The sequence below is a fragment of the Notolabrus celidotus genome, chromosome 14, assembly GCF_009762535.1.
Source record: "Notolabrus celidotus isolate fNotCel1 chromosome 14, fNotCel1.pri, whole genome shotgun sequence".
Taxonomy (NCBI): Eukaryota; Metazoa; Chordata; class Actinopteri; order Labriformes; family Labridae; genus Notolabrus; species Notolabrus celidotus.
In genome coordinates this window covers 30592658-30611441 of record NC_048285.1, presented here as the reverse complement: position 1 = coordinate 30611441, position 18784 = coordinate 30592658, and the positions used below count along the sequence as shown (strand labels likewise).

Genomic DNA, 18784 nt, shown 5'->3' with positions numbered 1-18784 from the left:
CCTGCTGTCAGGAATTGACTGATAGGGAGTTATAGTTAGCTCATCGTATATGTGGATAGAAGTTAGGGCCGTCAGGATGAGAGATGCAGCTCTGTGCAGCAGAGTGGAGATGCTGACGGCTCATCTCCACAATCAGATGCAAAACTGGAGTAAACTGCACAGAGCTGCTGAGAATTTTTGTGCCTGAATATCATTAACACATGAATTACAACTTGAGACAGAGCAGATAGAGGAGGCTGATTTCTTAGTGAAACCCCCGAATCTTTGCTCCATATGTAAACAACTTAATAGAAAAACAAAAAGCACAGAAATAAAGCCATATATAAGAAAGAAAATACAATACAAATGATAAACTAGGCACATTATTTCAAATTTAACATGATATGTAGTCTTGTTCATTATTTTCAAGGCAAAATCTTATCGTTCCAAATTTGGTGTTTCAGTCAGCAATGAGAAAATGAATGCATGCTTTCAACAGCAACAAGGACAGGAGAGAGGTGCATTATAGTTCATTAAAAAAGGAATGTTTACATGTTTAATAGCCAGAAAGTATTAACATTTGTTAGTTCTCTATCATGTGTCATTCAGGAGTCAAATTCCTCAAAAGCACCAACTTTATCTTTCACAACTCTGCAAAAAAACATACTCAAAACACTTTCCACAGAGTCATATTGTTTGTGTTTTTAAGTCTTACATCGGTCATCTCCACCGTGTTCGCCAACATCTCCTGCAGAGCTCGGACCGACAGGGACTGCTCCAGAATGAAGCTGCATATGGCCAGGTCCGGGGGCACATTCTGCACATGTGCAAAGAGCACAGAGGTAGAGCGAAGTTAAAAGATCATGTTTACAAACAGGGTTAAACCAAAGAGAAGAAGAAGAAGTCAGCATCTTACCTGAGCATTGGATGTGGTTTCCAAGAAGCAGAGACGATTCCCAAAGCCCTCACAGGACAGACATAACTTAATCTGCTCCTTCAGGACGGAGGCAGTGCTCTGCAGTACGATCTGGTCATCCTGCAGCAAAAACACAAACACTTAGGGTAACACTGATTCACTGTACTTTCACTCTGAGGATATGAGTATTTAATGCTCCTACCAATATACACCTTTAACAAAAATGTAGTTCCCTTCAATCTGATTTCTGCAGCTGGTGGTCTCTGCAATGCCTGCTTTAAATATTTTGGTAAACTTTGTTTTGAGCTTTTGTAAAAGTTTTTTGTTTATTAAATCTAGCTTGGCTGGCAATTTGTTGCAAGAATTGCTGTGCAAAATAGTCCTTTTCTTGGCTACAGTGACATGCTGGAAAGGGAAGCTTGCCTGCAGCACTAGGACTATAATAGACCCTTGCTATACAGTACACAATGACTAAAATGTCCTATGCATATGCAGCCTCTACCATCAAATGTAAGTGATGTGTTGCGTATAAATTCTAATGATAAATCCTTAATTGATACTAAAGATTCAACTAATCCCAGCAGAGATCCTCGGTGCCCGACATCTCCTACAGAGATGTGATAATGCTTATCACCAAAACAGGACTGTTGAAAGGATGCACCAATGTATTGATTTAGAGTCGGTATTGGGCAATATTACCAGCAAATAATGTGCCATGAACCAGTAGCAGAAGTCAGTAGCTGTGTCAGTTTAATGCTTGGAAGCTAGTCTACCTAAATGCTGACTCAGAGAGGAGCTTTTTATCAGGCAAAAAAAAAGGTCACCTATTCGACAAACTGTGCAGTTTGTAAGACATTTCAAGAAGACAGACTGCTAGCAAGAAATTGAATGCATGAAATCTCATTGCTCATTTGACAAACAGTCACAAAGACTTATGAAGAGGTAATGAAAAAACGTTGATAGTGGAGTCTGCCAGTGTTGTTTCAACTCTGCCAAACAGAGTTTCTTAAAAACTGTGTCTATTTTAATCTGCTTCAAAGTTGTCATTGTAAGATAATGCAATGCATGACAGATCCTGCTATTTGAGGTTCTTAAAATTGCAGAATCTGTCATGCATTGCATTATCTTACAATGTACATATTTCTAAAATAAGGATAAGTAGAATGATTTGTTGCAGACAGAATCTGGTGAGACCTCCAATACAGACTTAGTACGACTTCTATGATCAACAGCCAGCACAATATGTCCACACAACTTCCACAAACAGAATGCTAACAGACAGTAATTTGTTGGTCCTTGTCAAAGCCTGAACCCTGCAGAGGCTGGTGTAAATACAGCGATAAACACCCCCTCCCCTGTGAAACCCACACCTGACACTCAACATACTCAGCTGCTCCTTCCACTCAGTCATTATGCAAGTGGATCCATCACTTAACCTGACTAATATTCCCCCTCAACAGTTCTGGACTTTTCCCGACTTTTCTGTCCCTTCCACCGAATAACTCGTGAATCATTCTGTCCTCTCGTTCCTGACCTGCCTGCTGTCTTCCCCCCGGTGATTCAGCGCCACATATGTGTCACGACATAGTGTTCAGGAGGAGGAAGGGCATGCAGGCACTTCAAAGCAAGGCATGCAGAGGCGTTTGCATGTCAAAGTTTATGGTACGAGGCAGGGAAATGGAAAGTGATGCAGATCAGTGACCTCATAACATCTACTCCTCTCTAATACCCAGAGGCCTATAGTGTTTCTTTGGCAGTAGAGTGCCCCCTCTTCTATAGTTGGGCTATCATCTATCTATCCTCAGCCCTGAAATGTCTACTCTGTCTTGTCCTTGTGTTCCCTGCTTTGCACTCTGGAAAGTAGAGCAGCGTGCCCTCTCTTCTTCTCTGCAGAAATGAGTAACACCACTCGATATGCATTTTGAGTGTTGCTAAACTCGTACATGGAGCAAACAAACAAAGGTGTGGTGCAAAACAGAGCTCAGTAATATCCAGGGTGGTGGGATATCCTTCAAACCTTGCTTTTATTTTATTTTATATAATATCTAATTGTCACACAACTTTGAAGCTGAGTGTCAGACTAGTTTGAGACATGGATTTCTGTTTTACCAGGACTGAATATCAATTAAAACTTGACTTTACTGTCATGGAAAAATAGAAGAACAGGGATAAACAAGAGGAGTAAATTATTAAAAAGTGATCTTGTTTGAAAGAAAGGGAAAACAGATCTTAATGCGAGGATCCATTATGGAGATGGGGCTCAGCTCATGGATGTCTAAAAGCAGACTGAAGCAACGAGTGACTCATTGCTCTCAGACAAGATGTGTGATCAGATGACAACTGTGCGATGTATGCCCCTACAGTACGCACTAGTCCACCGAGTGGCTTCCATCTATTTCTACAGCCACAGTCTCAAATAGCAGATTTACTCTGCTTTGGTCACTCTACCTCTGCAGGATAGATCTTAAAGAAAAGGAACCTAAACGAGGAGGACTGTGAATAGGTTCAGAACCCAGACAAGCTCAGAGCCTTGGCCTACTTGCAGAGAATTTCTCATCTCATTGTCTTTATCATCTAAAAAACTTAACACTTCATAAGCACTTTATTTAAACTGCTATAATAACTGTCTATGATTGATGCCATGGAATTATTTAATCAAGAACATTTTTAAACTGGAGAACTAAATGTGTTATCAAAGTATGAAAGACTTGAGTCTTTAAATCCACACAACTGATTCTGGACTGTGAGAAATTGTCTGGTTACCTGCCAAACCGAATAGGAGGATGAAACAAAGCCAGCACTCCACTACAAGGCCAAATTAGTTTTACCACCCAAAGTGCTAAGACGTTCAAACTTATAATAGTGCTCTGTCAAGCACATCAGCAACTCAAGAGTTGAGTCCTCCCAAAGTCACACCGTGTGATTCACATCCAATCTCATCACGTGAAAAGCTGACTTAGAGACCACACAAACCCCCCGGGCTTAACTCATGCTTATATTAATAGAGGCAGCTTTCAGGATTGGAGGATTGGGCGCCTGATGCTTTATTATAGGCCACAATCACAACTCCTGATTATTTGTAAATCCCACATGATCATAAGTGATGCAGCCAAGACAGGTAGGATGATCTGAGTGAAAGCCAGGATGTGCTGACCTACTGATCTTATACCCAAGTAATGGGTGAAGTCATGTACACGAAACATACTTAATGCCCCAATCAACATGGCGGGTGTAGAGTTACAGCCAAACCATTTCTGGACTTGGCGTCCAAAGCATCCTGGCTATGTGGATGTGCGGGGTCAGAGGGAGAAGTAGAGACAATTGGATATAAAAGCGACAGACAGTAACACAAACAAACACACTACTGTGCACAAATAGAGGTGTGTAATGCAGGAAAGATTTACAGCCAGAGGCACAGATAGCGCCTGAAAGCAGACACCTTTGTATATTCTCTAGGGTCATCTGATGGTTCACATGCAGACAGAGGGTAGGCAGGGTTCCCCCGGACAAGCAGGCACACTGCACAGGAAGCAGCAAACAGGCAAACACATGCAAAATGGTGAGAGATACCTGCCACCATCCCATTCTCTCATGCCCTGCTGTAGTAAAGAGTAACACAGGATGTAACCCTACAACTGTGAACATAGCTGTTACGGGTATTACTGCAGGCAAATAGTGCGTTAGATTCCTCAGTTTGGTGTGCATGCAGGGATAAGGGAGAATGGGGTTGGTTGTCACTTTTTACTGTTTTGATGACTGCTCATCATCAAAACATCTTTCAATAGTCATTCCTACATTAAATTGAAGCTTAAGGTGTTGGCTTGAAATGTGTATCCCTCTCATTTTCCAACTCATTGTAACAAAAAGGGAATTAACTATCAAAGACACTCTGACACATTGTGACAACCAACCCCATCATGGGGATGGTTGTCACACACTATGGTGTTGGTTGTCACATACTATGGGGTTGGTTGTCACACACTATGGTGTTGGTTGTCACACACTATGGGGTTGGTTGTCACACACTATGGGGTTGGTTGTCACACACTATGGGGTTGGTTGTCACACACTATGGGGTTGGTTGTCACACACTATGGGGTTGGTTGTCACACACTATGGGGATGGTTGTCACACACTATGGGGTTGGTTGTCACACACTATGGGGATGGTTGTCACACACTATGGGGTTGGTTGTCACACACTATGGGGTTGGTTGTCACACACTATGGGGATGGTTGTCACACTATGGGATTGGTTGTCACACACTATGGGGATAGTTGTCACACACTATGGGGTTGGTTGTCACACACTATGGGGATGGTTGTCACACACTATGGGGATGGTTGTCACACTCTATGGGGTTGGTTGTCACACACTATGGGGTTGGTTGTCACACTCTATGGGGTTGGTTGTCACACACTATGGGGATGGTTGTCACACTCTATGGGGTTGGTTGTCACACTATGGGGTTGGTTGTCACACTCTATGGGGTTGGTTGTCACACACTATGGGGTTGGTTGTCTCACACTATGGGGTTGGTTGTCACACACTATGGGGTTGGTTGTCACACACTATGGGGTTGGTTGTCACACACTATGGAGTTGGTTGTCACACACTATGGGGTTGGTTGTCACACACTATGGGGTTGGTTGTCACACACTATGGGGTTGGTTGTCACACACTATGGGGTTGGTTGTCACACACTATGGGGTTGGTTGTCACACACTATGGGGTTGGTTGTCACACTATGGAGTTGGTTGTCACACACTATGGGGTTGGTTGTCACACTATGGAGTTGGTTGTCACACACTATGGGGTTGGTTGTCACACTATGGAGTTGGTTGTCACACACTATGGGGTTTGTTGTCACACACTATGGGGTTGGTTGTCACACACTATGGGGTTTGTTGTCACACACTATGGGGTTGGTTGTCACACACTATGGGGTTGGTTGTCACACTATGGGGTTGGTTGTCACACACTATGGGGTTGGTTGTCACACTCTATGGGGTTGGTTGTCACACACTATGGGGTTGGTTGTCACACTCTATGGGGTTGGTTGTCACACACTATGGGGATGGTTGTCACACACTATGGGGTTGGTTGTCACACACTATGGGGTTGGTTGTCACAATGGTATTTCAATGGGAAAAATCTTTCAAAAAATGCAAGAAGGCAGAACTGAATTTGAAAGTTTAATTGCACTGACAAGTGATAGGCCTACATAACTTAATGCATTTTAACATAACATGAGCAAGGAACATGAACAGGAAACATCTTTAGGCCAGCCTATATAACAACATAAAGAACACAACAAATAGGCCCAACAATAATGGCCGACTCAACTAGGCTACATGCAGTCACTGTCTGAGTTACAGTGATGGCAAATGTAGGGTCTGTGCACTCCAACTCATTTCACCGTGCATGATTTTGCCAACATAGGGGTTGGTTGTTACATGTGACAACCAACCCCAAAGAGAATGTGACAACCAACCCCAACTTGATTTTTTTGCTAGCATCAAGGCTAACAACCATCTAACAAGTACTTAGCTAGCTAATAAAAATCTAAACTATAGCTTTCCCCTCACACTTTGTAAGGGTAACACTTGTTTTGTTATAAACCCATCGTTTAAAAGCCTAGAAGAAAAATACTGAGGAGCTGAATATTTACAATTTGACATTTAAAACACCAAAAGTCCTCTCACCTCAAGTTCAGCTGTCTTACTCCAGAGAAGACTATGTAGGTGAGCTCTGATCCTAATTCTGGAATTGTCCAGACCCCAATTTAAGAGACAGCGCCCTGTGGTGGTGAGATATAACGAGTGTGCCAACCAACCCGTGTGACAACCAACCCCGTTCTCCCCTACTACTGTTTATAGAGGACATCCTCATATTCAGAGAGAAAGCCAGGAACATACTCTGAGTCTAAAACACAGGGATAAGAGCAGTTCATCATCCTGAGACATTTTAACAATTGAACAGAAGCATCCAACAAAGTTATCCCAAAACTGAATTGTATAGGGAGTTTTTTTAGCTCTTGAAACTGCAGTGTCTTGCAGATTTATTACACTTCTCACTGCTTTAGAGCTGAAACAGTTGCTTAATTTTTGACTGCATAGTAGAGCAGGTAACATTATTATTAAATTAAATCAACAATGTTAAGCCAGGCGTTTGTTTTTTACTGTTTCTTTGACAAATGCTTGTTTCTAATTTCTTTTCTGATATTGACAAGATTGCATTTATGTTGCGTGTAATTAATTCCAATGAGTAAATTGTTTGTCGCTGCAGAATCAACAGCAATTCAGATTCAAAATGTGTTTTTCATTTGCAGATTACATTTTCATTTTAGTCCATGACTGATTTTTTAATATTTGAGTGTCAATATTACTTTACAAATTAACTTTTTGCAACATATTCCCTCATTCAGAATCAGCAAAGCGTCATATTTGTGCCTGCCTGGTAATCAAATCCCTCGTATTAAATTAATTACATATTCACTCTCTTTCTTTACAGTCCGGACTTCTGCCCGATGCTCTGATCACAGTGTGCTGATGCAGGACACTCCAGGTCATTGATTATGTTTCTGCAGACATAAAAAAGAGTGAGGGATAGCACATTGCACGGTGTGTGTGTGGGTGGAGGAGAGAAACAGTTCAATACGGTAGAGTGGAGAGTGGTGATGGGGTTTCCCTTTGAAATCTAGAAGAGGCAGTACAGGTGCACTATCAGCATCTGCCACCAATGACGACGGTCCCAAGAGCTTTGTGGCGCCCTTACTCTTCTTTCTCTTCTCACTACAAGCTCTCCAGGAAAAGAGAGCATTCCTCTCCTTCCTAATTTGAGGCGTTCTTCCAAAATATGTTGCATCATCTTTCCTTTAAAAGTGTAAACGCTCATTTGATTAAAGTTTATTTTAAAGCATCATTCAATCACTTTTCAAACACCCATCCCATCAGCCGGCTCTGCAGACTCAAGGTTAAAGGATTTTTGCCGCCTGAAGGTGTGAACACACATCACCTTTTACAAATTATCATGCCACCTTGAAAACAGCTTAACCCTCTCCATAAAGTGTCAGCAGGGACAGCTTTGGCTCTGCACAACTCATCACACTTTATTATGCAAGTTACTAACATTGCACCGCCTCTTCAAGAGACTAAAAATGGTTATTATGTCTTTCCAAGGCGGGTTTGAAGTCCTCAAGCTCTTTCCAGGTATTAGAGGGAGGCAGGAGAGAGGATTCGGATAGACTACAGTTTTATATTCTGTGTAATATATGGAGTCAGGGGGGCCAGAGTCCAGGGAGGCATGGAGATTTATTTGGTAGATGTGTCATTTTTGAAAATGGTGTCTCTTCTCTTCAACCTCCCTCTCTCTCTAACTCTACCTCTTCCATTCAATATCTGAGGACAGCAACATTCCAAATACAGTGCACTATGCATGGGATATTTAAAAGTAACCTTCAAATTGTCTATTTAAATTTTTCTAGTAATTCTAACACAGAAAAGTGACACAGTGTGATCATGCCACTGCAGCTGAATCTAGCCCAATGAGCTCAAAGCAGGATCTGATCATTACAAACCCTCTGCTGGTTTGTCTCAGCTCTGGATTACATGCCTAATAAGGAGGACAGAGTTGTGCAGATAATTTATGAAGTGCAAAAGTTAAAGCTGGCCTAAGAGGGAAAAACTGTTGAGCTGAATTGAATCATTGCTGGTAAATCTTTGCACGGCACACAGAAGGAGGATCCCGGTCTTTCACACACTCTGCTTCTGCTGTCGCTCTCTTTCTTTAACTTCCCCACGCTCTCTCACTCACACTATATCTTTCTTCTCACCCCAAAGTTCTCACAAAACTGTCGTTATTTCATTGCACTCTTATTTTCTTTCTCTTTTCCATTACCTCTGCTTCTCTTCTCCGGGCCTTCCCCTTCCACTCCTCTTCTATTTTAGGTGGCTGCACCTGTCACTATCACATTCCCTCCTTCTGCTGACCAGCAGATACTTAGAGGTCTTACTTGAGGTACTTAGGAGTCTAACTTGGAGAAAGAAAGACACTCTCTTGCCCACAGGGAAGGCAATGAGCATAGGAAAACAAGCTGATAACTTGTTCTAACAATGAGCAAAATTCTAAACTAAACTCAGCCAAACACTTCCTAAAAGGGTGAGCGAATCAGGAGGGAGCTTTAAGCATGTTCAACTGAAGTCAACCTTTTCAATTATGTTTACTCACGCTGATAGTGTCTCAGACAATTTCAGGTTAATCAGAATAACTTACAAAGGAAAAGAGAAATCAGACTATAACAGACACTAATGTTGAATTCTATTGACCCACTGTGTTTTGACAGCCCACACACACAAGCTTAATTACCCTGCAGCTCAGTTAAACTGCTGGAAACTAGAGACATCACACATTAAAGAGCCTCTGCACTGTGCAAGAGGATACAAAATATGATTTTATCTGCCTTTGAGCCCAGATCATTACTTCCTCACAGTGTAAGCAAATTACTTTCTAAGCAGCAAGTCGGCTAAAAACATCCATGATCCAAAACTTGATAACAGAGAGATTATTCATGGACAAAGAGCCGAGAAAGAAGTCTCTAATCTGAAACAAGAGCTGAGGAAAGTGCTCCAACAGATACAGACACCGCTCTGAAGTTCAAGAACTGTATCTTAGCAGTTTCAGCTCTCTATGTAATGTATATTTAGATAACAAGTGCAGTTTCTAACACTCATTAAAAGTCATGTTAGATCTCTCTTCGTTCCTCTCTGACAGAACCACACCTGAACACACTCACACTCACACACACACACACACAAGGACATAATCATTAGGTGTCTGGAACTGTTTAGCTACAACACCTTGCTGTGACAGAGAAATCCTCAGGTGAACTTTATCTTTAAGGCCTTTCACTCTGAACAACATCTTCACATTACTATCTTCTTTCATGTAAAAACAACCACATAATGTTTGCTAAAGTTACATTACTGAGGGAGGTAAAGGTCACTTTAACCAGGCAACAATAATGTGACATCCTATGGGTGTAAAACTGCAGCACAGGAAACAGGAAAATAAAACAAAAGTCATCATTAAATCTGAAGAATTTAGATTATTTAGCATACTTTCTATAAAACAATATGTGCACAGTGTGTGGATTTAGGGTTACACAATGAGGACATAGTTTGTTTTTGGATTTGTGGGTGTTTACAGAACAGCCTAGGAGCTTGGGAGAGGGTAAACACACACAGGGTTTGATCCTTTTGCACCAACTTCAATTTGAGCTTGTCAGACAATTTTTAATTTCAACAATACTCAAAGTTCAACACCAACTTCACTGAGTAGCATTTGCATTTTGAGGGTAACAAATAAAAAATGCAGGAAACCCTGAAGACAAAAAGATCCCTGGATCCTTCTTGATGTAATGTGACAAAGCTAATTATCTGCACACACACAGAGACAATAACTACATCCACAATCATGCATACACACTCAGTCATGCACACACACACACACACACAAGGCAGTTTACATAACAGTTGTGTCATTTTGCAACACCTTGCTTCTGAGGGATCCCTCTGTTTATGTCTCGTGCCTTAGAGAGCAATCCAGACCACCTGTTTATTGTGTAAACTGTTAAGGCTAGACTAACAGGTGCTGTATGTGTGTGTGTGTGTGTGTGTGTGTGTGTGTGTGTGTGTGTGTGTGTGTGTGTGTGTGTGTGTGTGTGTGTGTGTGTGTGTTGCCCTGCAATGGATGTGTTCATCTCCTGGGCTCAGCACTTGTAAAGCCCTGCTTTGCTTGCACCCTCCCCTGCTCCCTCACCCCTGTTGTTTATCAGCTGCCATCTGAAAATCTGCAGCCACTGTGCAGGATATCCTGTCTGGTGTTTGATGATGAGGGCAATACATACCCTGCTTCCTTTAATAACCCATTAAAGTTGAACTGTCACAACTTTTAAGCACTTAAACTGGTAGATACATAAAACACAGTAACAGAAGTAAAAGTAATCAGAGGAGAATCCAAGAGCCGAGTTGTTAAGACACATGCTGTATAACCGTGTTTCATACCTGACTCTATCTCCCTAAATTTGTTGTGTCTGATCTTCTCAGGCTTAAAATCAAGTCTCTCAGCTCTTCAGCTCCAGCATGGCTGCCTTCTAGCAGCCGAGTGAGCTCTAAATTGTTTACTCGAGGGTTGAAAGACATCAGCAGCCTTTATTTGGACATCGTTTGAGTGCATTAAAAACTCAATGACGTCTACATGAAGTCATCATTGAATTAAAATCATCCAATCAGTGCTCCTTGCCAACATGACTGCCCACACGACCTGCAGAAATGTCACGACTGACTGTCACAACACACTGAAAGATCACTACACACACACACACAGATACACATCCACATCTGCACACCAAATCTCCCGCAGGATGTTGGCAAGTAGGACACTGACTCCTCTGGTTTGTCCCTCCTGAGTGTGAGCACTTATAGTGGCACACTATAAAAAGAAACTACTTTTATAGACTGTGGCTTGAATAATCCTTCAAACTTACTTGCCTGTGTGATTCACACCACAATATGGCTCTGTGAAACAGTGACATAGCTTTTTATCGTCATCAGTGTTTGAACTCTGGGTTACCTGATGGAACATGTGCGTGTTTATGGAGCCCATTTCAGCAAGCAGTGGTCTTTTAGATGCCTTTTCTAAAAAGAGACAAGATAAGACTGTTTGCTTGTGCAAGCTAAGCCAGCCTCTTGACAGAGAATGTGGGGGCTGAAGTGCTCGTATGCTGGGTTTTTTTTTTCAGCGTGTTATTGAATACTAGCAACCTTTACCTCAATAGAGAGTGCCCACTTTGTTTGAGTGGAGAGAATTAAAGTGACCTGCAACTGTGCAGTGGATGGCAAGGCTACGCCACAACTTCTAGTGTTGACTGTACAACTATCACTCAGTGTTCAAAACGAAGTTACAGAGCGGGTCCATATTAGAGTACACAATAACACACAGAATATGATCAAGCAGCGCTTTGTGATTTGAAAACAATCACCAGGGAAGAGCTGAAGAAGAGCAAAATGTATGATAAATGTCTGCCCTTCTCTTTCTGTCTCACTCGGACTGATTCAACATTTAAAGCTTCAGTCCTTTTCTCCTCTTCTCTTCACTCCGATGAGATAAAAACACACTTCAATAACACTACCTGGTTTCCAAAGTTACCTCTGTCCTGTGGGAACCTTACTTCTTATGTAAGGGATTCCTAGCAAGACTTGAAAAACATTAAAATCACAGAGATAAGGATAAAAATAAAACCTCTGACAGGTTACACTGATATCATTTTTTAGCTCCTTCCTCAAATAGACTACAACAGGTTTTTGCAAACTGCAGGAACACCTACACGGTCAGTTACTATGCTGGAGGGAGGCAGCCATGAAAACCTCCTGTGGAGTGGTTAGTTTCATTATTGAAGTCAAGGATCCTGATGATGGATGAAGAAGTTCCTTTGCTCACAAACATTGAAAAATATGTCCACATATAATAAACTTAAGCAAATTAACTAGCTGCCTTTTACTGTACATTTTTTAGCTTGACAGAAAGGATGTTTAAAATGTTTATTTTGCATGCAAACAGCTTCAATTTCATTCTTCATGAAGCAGGGGTTTCATTCCAAAAGACTCAATGTGCATGAAAATAATCCAAGATGCAACCAGCTCCCATCTCATAAAGGTCAAATAAATGGCGTTTCTGTCTCTTATCCATCCATGGTGTCCTGTAAAACCTAAAAACATAAAGCTCAACTGAGCTCAGCCCCAACTGAGAAAAAAAAAAACCTGGCAGTGAACCTCCCCGACTGTAACGACATTAAATCAAGGCAAATATACGACTACAGTCTGCTGCCCCGGCTGGTCTGGGTGAGCTAAGAACTCCACTTTCATCACACCTCCCACCTCCGATATAACCCAGGGAAAAACCCCAGAAGAAAGAAACAGCTGACTCACACAATGTCTGCCATCATCACTGGACTCTAATCAAAAAAGCCTGATAACACAGACTATTTGGAAGATAGTTTGTGAGCAACATCACAAGGGCTTACATTTTTAGCGTTGTAATTCCAGAGAGGATTGAGCCCCTCTGACCCCGGCAGAGTTAGAACCAGAGCTAAACCCATTGATGTGCACAAGACATTAATAATTCAAACAGAGCCGCATTGTTTGAAGTGTTGCTGTTTAATAGTTTCATCTTAACTGAGAGGCTTGAACACAAAAGGACAAAACCACAGGAGGTATCCAAAGTGTTCGGCCAATGCTTCTCACTACATTTTCAACTTTCTGGAGAGAAGAGGAGAAAAAAAAAAGACTCTGTTGATCATTTTGTAATTGAAGCAGCAGCTGTGTTGCTTCGTTATGTCTTGTGGATATCGTGAGCTGACTCCAAAAGCTTGAGAGGAATCCTGCCCATCAGTACTTCCTGAATGTCACCATCTGAGCACTTTGGAAATGAACTACCACAGCTGAGTGAGTTAATGTGACAGTCAGGGGAAAAACTGCAGAAATAGTCATGTGGAAATAAAGCTCTAGATTAATAGATTTGACTGGAGGAGCACCTGTTTATGATCGCCCTGATGACACACATGAGAGGTTGTCTCCAGTTTGAAGAGATTTGAATATCAGTGAGGCGATATTATGCCTTTCAGTGTTATGCTATGGGTTACATCATTATTATCTGTCACAAACTGTCATTAAAAATCTGTATAAATTAGCTTAAACTGCAGAAATCTGACTTATAATCTCCCAGGTGAGTAATATCTTTAAGAATCATGGATTTTTCCACACCATTTCACTTAATTTACCTTCATGTGTCCTAAAAATATTGGTTTAAGTCATCCTGTATGAAAACACCACAGCATGGACTAACTGAAAACACATTCAGACCTCTCTCTTTTGATCTGTGGAGCTCTTTTCACAGACTCAGCTGTTTTAGGTTGTTTTAAGGGTCGTGCCCCTCTGAGTGTGGAGTGGATCTTTCTACTCTGTTGGCTGTGTCTTGGCTTCTCCAAGGAAGACGACATGCAGCCTTTGGCCAGCCAGCTGTCCCCCTGCAGGATCTGGGTAGCTTGGTTCTCTGCCTCCTCACCCCACACTGACAGGCTCTACTTTCCTCAGATAAAAATAGATAACGATGCTAACAGATGCAGCAGCCCCTGTCTATCTAAACTGCGCTCACACAGACATATGCAACCCATACACTATTACCGACCTATTCTTAAGCCCTTAATATTATACATGTGAAAGAGATAAGTGGAGACAAAGAGCAGTGTATTATAAGAAAGATCAAAAAGATGATCATATAATGTAGGTTAACAACCCGACATTTCTGCGCTCACAAGAGATTAAAGAAATCAATTACCAAGTTTGAAGGGAGCAACTAATAAGCAGGTCATGGCACATTCAGGGCACCGCAAAAATAGTCAACTATATACAGAAGTGGGCCTTGGCTCGGAGAACTGCAACTACAGATATGCCTTAAATATCCGATGCCAGAGAAGCAAAAGTTTTCAAAGTGGAGAATCTGTGAACTACTGGATACACTGAGGGGGAGCGGTGAAGCTGATTCTGGAGGATGAAGAGTCAATTTAAGGTCAAAAGTTGAAAGCAGTTATTGTTGTGTCTTTAGGGGGACACAATCTAATTTACTTTCCCGCTGTTCTTATAACTCCTCATCTCCTCCTCCAGCCCTAAACCGCTCGTACTCCTCTCCAGCAGACAGAGCAGGTTCACCTTCCAGAAATAGAAAAGAATCAGGACTCACCGTTCGCAGGAATTGAATCTCCTCCTCTCCCTCTCCCCCTTCTGCCATCCTTCTCCGAGGGTTATTCGCAGCTCCTCAGGAGAAAAGAAAAATCCTTCAGTGTCCCTTCTTCAGGTTTTTTTTTTATCTATATGCCTTGTCCCTCCCTTTCTTTCTCTCTCTCCACGTTGCACCTCTCTCCTTCCTGTCTGGTAGCTTTACCCCTCTCTCTCTCTCTTTCTCTCTCTCTCTCTCTCTCTCACCCTCTGTCTCTCACTCAGTTCCAGTGTGTGTGGGTGTGCAGGAGGACAGCATGAGTCCTGTGGCTCTCACGGTGTTGTGAGAGAGAGTGACGGGAGCAAGGCTCTCCCAAAAAATCCTCTCCTCTCTCTCTCGCTTTGCATCCCCCCCCCTCCAGCCGCAGATGAGGGAGGGAGGGGTTGTGTGGTAGGTGGAGGGAGGGAGGGGCAGGCACCTTGTTACACATATACACTGCTCTCCCATCCCACTGTGCCACCATGTTTGTAGAAGTGGGCCACTCCTTTACACAGTTTGTCACCGTCCAACACACGCACACACACACACGGACCTCCTGCCCCTCCTTCCACATGTCTGATGCTATAAAAGGAAAGTAGGGGAAGGACTGGGGAGCTAACAGATGCACACACTCAAACATACACCTGAACTCCTCAGAGGGAGCTCATTTCCTCGAGTGTGTCACATTCAGCAGTCAGCTGATGATGATTATTGTAATAAAGTACAGCACTTAGAATCAGTTATTATGGTTTCTATGGTCTGTGCAGTTAGCAATATGCATGATGGAGGATGTTTACAGTGGGAATTATGACTCTATACACCAAGCTTGTGATACTTTTGATATATTATCATAATAATCAGATGTTTGCAAGATGAAAAACCCAAATTCCTCAAAATATGCTTTCAAAATATTCAATTTTTTCATCATTGGTGACATGAATCACAGCCGAAGCTTTGAGACTAAAAACAGTGTGAAGTTAAATGTGTCAGCTCCTCTGTTTCATCAGGACTATGTGGACTACATGTGGTGTAATCAGATATGATTGACAGTGATATCCACGGGTGAGTTCGTGATGCTGAAGGGTGGGTTTATGGGTTTTAAATAGAAGAGGAAAAAGGAGCTTTAGCTGATACAGTCTCAGAAAATGTGATGTAATATCTTATGTTCTTTGAGCAGTTTTAATGTATTAACACAGACATGACGGTGAGAAAAGCTGAAGCCAAACTTAACTCTTAAAGCGGGAATGTTAATGTTTGTTACATTTAGTTCTAGTAGGCTTGCTAGATTGTAGAGTTGTTGATTATTTTCTTTCTAATTTTAGCTTTTCAATAATAAGGTCAGCTTGAATCAATTGCCATTCATCTCGACAGAACATCACATGCATTTCTAAATCGGTCAATTCAAACTCTTCCTTAATGGGTCATTCAATCTGAGCTTCAAAGTGACTCAAAGTTTGGTCTAGTCCAGCCTACAACACTGCACATTTCATAGCAGAAATAGTCTAACACAGGGGTTCCCAAACTTTTCAGCCTGCGACCCCCAAAATATAGGTGCCAAAGACTTGCGACCCCCACTGTCCCTCAAAGTGATCTAATGTGGCTTCATTTAGCTGGTCTGCAGAAAATTAGCCTACCTATATGAGCAGATGCTTTGGATAATTAACTGGTCACTAACCCTAAACTTAGGAGTCATCTGGCAAAAAGAAAGGCAGAAAACTCATTACATGTTCTATTTTCAAGGTTTTATTTCAAGTTTAGCATCTATTTTTGTCCATATTTTTATCTATAATGGGTAAAATGTACTATTTTTAGATAACTTATAAAAAAAAACATTCTGGAGAACATCTCACAACCCCAAATTTGTGTCTCACGACCCACCAGGGGGTCCCGACCCACACTTTGGGAACCCCTGCTCTAACATAATAAGTTTAGATTTCATATGTTAGCATTAAAGTAGTAAGTAGTAGCTGCAAAAATATATAAACACTGAATTGAATTCTTGTAACATCCCTCCTATTGAGCTGTGGCACAGAACACACAGTCCTCACAGTTGTCTTCTTCTGTTATCAGAAAGATGTTTGTAGTGATTGTACCTGGACTGTCTTGGCTGGGCATGAATTCAAGAACACATCTTTCTCTTTGTTTTTTTATTCTGGAGGAAACAATGTCAAGAGAGTGGTTCCATTTTTTAATGCAGCTTACTTTGATAAATTGTGTAAACCAGCATCTACAAAATATCAAATTATTTCCTGCTTCTTTCTGCAGATAAAGAATAAACAAATGAAATATAATAAATAAACATTTGTAGTTTTGGTGTGTGTCATTGGACAGTATTTGAGCAGTAACCAACCTGTGCTTGGCATTTTGAGTATTTCTCTTATACTATCTATATTTCCTGCAGCCTCACATTAAAAAAGCATCCCAGTTGTATAAACCTGGACATTAAAAGATGTCCATCCAGCTTCCCTGTTGGTCTCCTTCCAGCCTGAGTCATTTAGCTCTGTACAGATTCACTGCACCCTGACACAAAATGGCCAATATGGAAAAGCAAGGTATTTTGCACACTGCAAACTTGCCTAATGCAAGGAGAAACACGCTATCTCCTAAAAAATCAGCAGCCCTAATTGGACAGCCTGATAGATTCCTGGAGGACACTGTGGGCATTTACTGTATGAGCGCCAGTGTCACACCCCTCTCGGTCAGAACCAGCAGCAAGGATGCACCAGACAGAAAGCTTAAAAAAAGCACCTCAGACTCAATCAGAAAGGTGGCTCGCCTTCATGCAGTATGCATGCACACACACAAATATCCTTACCTCCTCAAGCTCCATATGACACCTTTCTGCATGCTCTCCTTGTCGCCCATCTCCCACAGCAGCAGCAGCTGGCAGGGGCTTCTTAAAGGTGTGTTGGGACGCTGCTCGCCGGGATACAACTCCTTCCTGGGGGTTAAACGGAGAGGAGGGAAGGGGCGGGGGTGGAGGTAATACGCCACTGAAGCAGAACTAACATGAATTCTGGGAGCATGAGTCCTGACTCTGAGGGGACCTGCTGCCGCTGCTGCCTTTCTGCCAACTCATGAATCCGCCTCTGGTTGGCTGCAGCTGCAAAGCTCCACCTGCAGAGGGAGACAGTAAACCAGAAACTGCATTTAAATCCTCTGACTGATACTTTCGTGTCAAATTAAAGTGTAGCAGGTACAGCAGCATCCTAAAAAGCAGAGGTAAGGCAAATGGCACATTGCAAATTCAATGCACAAGCTGATAAACAAGAAGACAAATATATATTATGGTTGCAAACATTTAAAGTCTCATTCATTTTCTCATTAAAGCAGAAAGTTTGTGAAATCCCAAGGAATTTGACTTAGGTAAACTGTGCTCTCTTTGTACAAGGCATAAGAATAAGACATACAAATAAAAATAATAATAATAATAACAATAACATCAGCTGTAAATACAAAAAAGAACAACAAGTAGGCATGACTAATATGTACAGGCTAAAATAATCTGATAAAAGTGCAGTGGTGAGTAGCAGAGGTAGTTTTTACATTTAAAAAAATAGTGGTTAAATAATACAAAAAATAGAAATATGGAATTCTGCCTGGAGAATAATGTTGCATGAGTCGTGTTAATGATGTCTTACTTAATTCATCACTGCTCCCTGCACGTTTCTCTACATCATCATTTCCTGGTGTCCCAAATTTAAATGACTTCCTTTTTTGACAACAACAAAACAAAAAGGTAACAAAGTGTTTTTATCAGCAGGCTAATTGCACGTGGAGATCTTTAGGAGTAAGTGGCTGATTTGTCACGAGGGTGAAAAGAGGTCCACTAAGGTATCCATGTTCTCAGTGTGTCAAATGTCTTTACGTCCACCAGCTGACTGACTGACAGCAGTTGACAGCAGCTCTTCCTGTTTAAATAATTATTGCCTAATGTTACAGTAAGATTGCTTCATTGCCAGGAAAGAGCATTAAATGCTCTTTGCTCTATCTAATCCTCCTTAAGCCTCTCACTGATCTCCCCTTCTGATGCAAATTCAAATGCATTTGAGGTGTTTCGGACTTGGCATGCAAGGA

The 18784-nt window shown here is 41.7% G+C and overlaps 1 protein-coding gene across 1 annotated transcript in view; it reads right to left on the bottom strand.

Moving 5' to 3' along the window:
* ryr1b (ryanodine receptor 1b (skeletal)) overlaps positions 1-17817 on the bottom strand; it is a 77640-nt gene extending 59823 nt beyond the window's left edge. Inside the window, exons 1-4 of the mRNA XM_034700981.1 lie at positions 17523-17817; positions 14693-14766; positions 896-1015; positions 695-796 (exon numbers count right to left, since the gene is read on the bottom strand). Coding sequence (XP_034556872.1) covers positions 695-796; positions 896-1015; positions 14693-14740 — 270 coding nt within the window. The 5' untranslated portion in view covers positions 14741-14766; positions 17523-17817. The remainder of the gene's footprint in view (positions 1-694; positions 797-895; positions 1016-14692; positions 14767-17522) is intronic.
* Between the last annotated feature and the right edge of the window lie 967 nt (positions 17818-18784).